Source organism: Drosophila obscura, unplaced genomic scaffold, assembly GCF_018151105.1.
Source record: "Drosophila obscura isolate BZ-5 IFL unplaced genomic scaffold, ASM1815110v1 contig_25, whole genome shotgun sequence".
Classification (NCBI taxonomy): domain Eukaryota; kingdom Metazoa; phylum Arthropoda; class Insecta; order Diptera; family Drosophilidae; genus Drosophila; species Drosophila obscura.
This window is the reverse complement of record NW_024542812.1, coordinates 951525-957206: the sequence shown is the minus strand read 5'-3', so window position 1 is coordinate 957206 and position 5682 is coordinate 951525. Positions and strand designations below refer to the sequence as shown.

Genomic DNA, 5682 nt, shown 5'->3' with positions numbered 1-5682 from the left:
TACTCTCAAGAAAGAAATCGTTTTCCAGTACTCAAATCCTATACTGATATATATCGTTTCTTTGAAAAAGAACCTATCGCATCTTACAAATACATTGTTGAATTCATACGCATCGCAAATATCAAATTGTAAATCAAGCACGCTAACCATTTACTAACAAAAACGTCATTGCATGAGCATCATACATACACTTCCAGTCATCATATTTAAAAGTTAAAACAATTAATCAAGTCTTTCAAGAAAACAATCAGAAGGTGGCGTTAACCCGTATCAAACGTGGAGGCCAAATAAATCTATCAACTAATCACGGTTGAAAGTAACTTAATATAAAAAAAAAAAAAAAAAAATAATATTTGTGTACCGACCTGACAAAACTTCGGAACTAAGGATGTCCGGCTTTAACCAGGTCTCGGTGAACACAATAACGTGGGACGAGAATGCGAGACTCTCAAGGAAAAGAGTGCTGAGCTTACTACGCCAGCCTCTAGCATTCTGGTAGGTAACTAAAAGAGAGGAAGTTAGTTTTTTGGATGCGTAGAAGTAGAGGTGGAAGATGAGGGTGGAGATGGAGCACTGGTCTGACTACAAGGAAGAGTTATGGGGGGCCTATTCTTTTTCTTAGCCTTAAACTTTAACCACCAAATTCTCCGGCCGAAACTTGGCGTAACAAATGGTTTCAAATTGAGTCGGGGAGACGCTTATCTTGAAGGAAGATATCCACCTTTAAGCCTTTATTTTGCTTTGTATTACATCATTGGATGTGATGCCAGGGGCTAGCCGCGATACAAAAACTGTCGCTTTGGTGGGACTCCCACCAGTGGTTTTGGCACCACAGGCCTAGTACCTATCATGGCAGTATCTGGTGGTCCTGGACGTCAATTAGCTGGTGGGAGCAAAACTGATGGGATAGTTAAGGAGTTGGGTGCGGACTTGACGGACACGGACGCTACAGACATGTCTAACTGCATACTCTCCGAAGTGACGCATTCGGCTCCCGAATCTACATCACCAGCAGCGATTGTTGCCCTTGGAGTAGCAAACGCAATCAACTGCTGCACTGAAGGAGTGGTCGGAGTAAGTTTTTTGGATGCCGGCGAACGTGAGGCAGTCGGCACTTGCAAGTCCCGCGGAGACTCAGCCAGAAGCTGTAAGCTGCTGAACTGAGTGTCCACGGCCAAGAGCCGAGTCAGTCGCTTGGGTAACTTAATGGTGTAGCAATGCATTACATTTTTATAAGGTGGATAAGGGTGTCTCTGTCGCGATCGACAAAAAATTGTAGAAAAAAAGAACAAAAAGCAACTACTGATTTAACTGTCATTGAATAATACTTATCCCTCCTTGTCCATCACTCTGCTCAACACAAAACAAGTACTCTAATCACTCACGTGTGTATTCAACATTGGTATATTCACACAACTCACAAAATAAGGATCCGCGCTTTGAGAGAAGATTCGAAACTGCGAATCTATTGACACAGGATGACACCTGCGGTACATCGGCGAATGAGGCGTCATGGTCCGGTGTACGTTCTCGTTCTGGCATCAGTGATGATGCTTGTCCTGGCTCAGGTGCCCATTGAAAATGAAGAGTACGATGAACGAGGTCCAAGGGCAGCAACAACAGAGTCGGCGGCGGATAATGACACAGGAACTCCATCCTGGTGGCGTGCGGGTTACGAGGGTGACGGCACGACGCACGAACAGGTTGGACAGCTGCACTGGCCTCCTGTCATGTACACAAGGTACGAGGGGCGTCCCAACTACTCCCGGGATCTTACCTCACCAACCAAATCCGTGAATTTCATTTACAACTTTACGCATAATCTCTTCGAGCGGGTGTTCACCGACGACCCCGCGCTGCCACAGAGTGAGTATCAAACCGCGGGCTGGTTTCATTCCACCGATGTTTCCATTGCTGTGCTCATTTGCTACAGAATACATTATGGCGATGGGCAATGATGTGGTGGCTCTGGGCCCCAAGGTGGAGCGCAACGATTGGTCTGATCTATTGGCTCGCTACTGGCTGCTGCTTTTCTTCGTGATATTCCTCGTAGCCGGCATCATTCTCATTCCGTGTATTGGGTAAGTGAGGAATGTTCAGCAACGCCCCGTAGGAGTATCCAACATTTTCTGTCTCTTCCCTGCCTTTTCCTACAGTGTATGCTATTGCTGTCTCTGCTGCTGTCGCCGTTGCAAGCAGGGATGTCCGACGTGCACTAGCGCAGTGGACTTCCGGAGGCGCATGTGTTGCGGCACGTGCCTAGCGATCCTCGTCGTTGGCCTATGGTAAGTTTTGCCCTGGGTCTGCATCTGCAACTGGCTCTGTGTGTAATGGCCCTAATGGTGTGTTCGGGATGTTCGCAGCTTTGGTGTCTATATTGCCTTTGTGTCGAACAAGTTTTTGGATCGGGGATTCGATGATACTACAATGACAATGCGGCGCGGTAGCGAGGACACTTGCGTCTTTTTGAAGGATGTGGCTGATCACATTACACATCTTTTTTTGAAAAACTTTATCGAACTGGAGACGCACGTGAGCGATTTATTAGAAAGTAAGTTCTTTGCAAATTGCCATCGACCCTTCCCACCCATCGACACATTCTATCCGTAGATGCGTATACGCACATCTTTCTGGACCTCGCGGACACATCCGATAGCAATGCGCTGGTTGAATTGGAGCGCATTTTGGACAACATGCCAGCAGCCCTCATCATCATGCGTCAGGTGGATAAGATGGAGAAGGAACTTCGCTTCTGTGGTTCCACGTATCGAGACTGTAATTATTGAAATACGAGTCATACTCGTAGATATCGTTGCATTGTGTCTCGTTGTGTTCTCATCTTCAGGTGTTCGAGGATTGAAGCGAGACATCGACTATGTAGTCGCCAATTTATGTTCAAGAAGTGATTGTCACCTTTCCTATCGTCATAGAGACGTTGTAAGTTTGGGTCTTCCGGAGTGTCTGTACTTTGATCAGGTATTCTAATTTTTAAATTTAATTGTTTCTTACTAACCAACTAACTAACTACCTACACTGCCTGGAGCTTCCCAACACTACACTCTATGTGGAGGCAATGCAAAAAATTATTAAGGATAAGTATTTGGAGATACCAAAGAGGGGCATTGCTCGCCTCAGATTAGTAATTGACAAAATCCGTAAACAGATGGAACTGATCATTCCGCCATTGAGGCGAGATTTTGGCATGGGGCGGGGTCTCGTTTTTAAATATGCCTCAACAATACGCAACTTAATTGAAGCAGTGATCAGTGATATTCATCTCAATACGATGCGCACGACAAAGACATACGACGATGTCTACGAAAAGTTTGGGCAAGATCGCGATGATATTTATAAATTTACATGCGTCTTAATATTCATAGTAAGTAAAGATTTTCTTCGCTTCGCTTAATTATTCTTTTCTTGGCTTTATCTTTCGCCTACACCTCGTAGCTAATCATAGTCCTGATCTCTGCACTCTTATGCGGCTGCATCGGTCCAAGTCGGACGACAGCCGGTGCCTTTGGGTTTTGCAGCAAGGGTACGGGCGCCTCCTGTCTGCTCATGTAAGTTTCAGTTTCAGCATAAGAAAAAAGAACACATACATCGATTTTATTTGACACTGTTTTAGGGCCATGATTATTATATTTTGTATATATTCGTGGGTCACACTAATTGGATTATTCTACTTTCTGATCGGTCTGGTGACCTATGAGGGTGCCTGCTCCCCGTCCAGCGAAGGCGACAAGAATACACTCTTTCGGAATCTGGACGCTTTGATCGATCTGAGTACATTCTCGACGCTCGCCGATGATGCTTTTGTGCCACCCATGCGTATGTCGAGCGCCATCAAGCACTGTCAGGCAAATGAGTCCATCTTTCATCTGCTGCGTGTGAATAATCTTTTCGATGTCGACGACTTAACACGCCTGCAGATGTCACTCGATAACGCCAAAGACACGAAACAGTTTACCGAGGATCTATCGCAGATTTACATCTTGACTGACGACGAAAAAAAGCTGCTCCGCGAGCTGAGCCACGGCAATCTCTCGTCCTACCACTCAAGCTTATACCTGTCAAATTTGTGCACCCGTTTTACGTACCACGATTTGGTACCCGATTGGTCGGGTCCGTGGCGAAAGCTCGCCGAAGATTTGCTTGTGAGTGACTTAAATTATTGGACGTACCATGACGGTGTACCGCCCGACTATAAAGGATGGAAAACGTACCATTACTACTACTGGAATGCCCACGTGGCATTGCATAATGTCCTCATCGATGCCGACGCCTTCTTTAACAACTTCAATGACAAAGGCGAGGGGCTTATTAACAAGATTAGCAGGGACGTTCCAAAGGTCGATAAACTTATTTTGTACGAAAACTTAGATTTCGGCGATTCGATTGATACACTGCTCGGTGCGATACTGTGGGGCGAGAAGTTTATCCAAGAACGAGGCAGGGATTATATTAACAATCTAGCCCAGAATCTTACCGACGCCATCAACGGCCAGCTTCGCGATTATATCGATATGATAGTTGATGAATCCAACACTCATGTCGGCCATTGCCAGCCACTCGCCTACATTTACTATCGGGGCGTTAGTTTCATTTGCGAGCGCCTAGTGAATCCCCTTGTAAGTACAAGGCGCCCCTCAAGTCCACAAGTAATCGTATCGTACTGATCCTCTATCTCATCTTTACAGAATAGTGCCTGGGTGGGCATGCTACTGTGCTCCTTGCTCTTTCTGCCGATACTCTTCATAAGCCATCGTTTGATGTGCTTGTACCTGAAAATATATCCAACGGCTTCTGTTGAAGATGGTGGTCACAAATGTCTCAACTGCGCGACGGTACAACGTGAGTATAGCCCACGGCCGCCCGGTACTGATTTCCCCGTGGGATTTCCACACCCCCCACGACATTTGGAGCGGCAACAGGAATCATTGGCGAAGCTGCAGATTGAGAAGAGTAAGCGGAAGAGAGAGTAGCCCAGACCAGTGTCATCTTTCATCTTTCCATGTTCGTTGAAGAATTCTAGAGGATTCTTGTGGATAATCCAGATCCAATTTGATAATTTGTTAAGGTTCTCAAAATATACAACAGTTACACAATAACAAAAAAACAAAAAAACCATTGACAATCTTTTAGGTTCAATTATGAGAATTAAGATTTGTCTACTTGTCGTTAGTCTCTAAGAGAGAAGATTTAATAAATAAAGTCCTGTAATAATAAATAAAATGAGAAGGAACGTGAGTTGATTCTGTGGACGCGACTCTACTTGTATACCCTAGTCAGTATATAAATACGTTGGCTTATGCTTTTGTAGAATTTTAAAAATGGTATATTTGTATATTCTCCAACTGAAATGTAGATTATACTTTTACAATTTAGATTCTACATCTCCTCCGCTATGGGGCGCTCGCGCACTGAACGAGGCAGAGCGTGCGAGCGTGAAAGAGAATGAGTAGCAACTGAACATTAATTTCTTCATTCTGGCTATAATAATGATCCAATCTTTATCAGATTCGGCATTCTTATAAATATAATCATTCTCTACGATACTGCGTTTTTAGTTTGATTGTATCTTCAAAATTTTGGCTGCCACTGATTTTCGTCCTTTGTGGGGGCGGGGCGAAATTTTGAAATACACTTGTAACAGTGATATATCACAAGAGTCTGGAAACA

The 5682-nt window shown here is 44.6% G+C and overlaps 1 protein-coding gene across 1 annotated transcript; it reads left to right on the top strand.

Annotated features, from left to right (window-relative positions):
* The first annotated feature begins 1332 nt into the window (after nt 1–1332).
* Nucleotides 1333–5231, top strand: LOC111076359 (prominin-like protein). The gene is made up of 10 exons (XM_041594269.1): nt 1333–1866; nt 1934–2081; nt 2157–2285; nt 2364–2551; nt 2611–2775; nt 2846–2976; nt 3044–3379; nt 3451–3563; nt 3629–4631; nt 4701–5231. Exons 1-10 carry the CDS (start codon nt 1479–1481, stop codon nt 4983–4985), a joined length of 2886 nt encoding a protein of 961 aa, XP_041450203.1. The 5' UTR covers nt 1333–1478; the 3' UTR covers nt 4986–5231.
* Nucleotides 5232–5682: the final 451 nt, after the last annotated feature.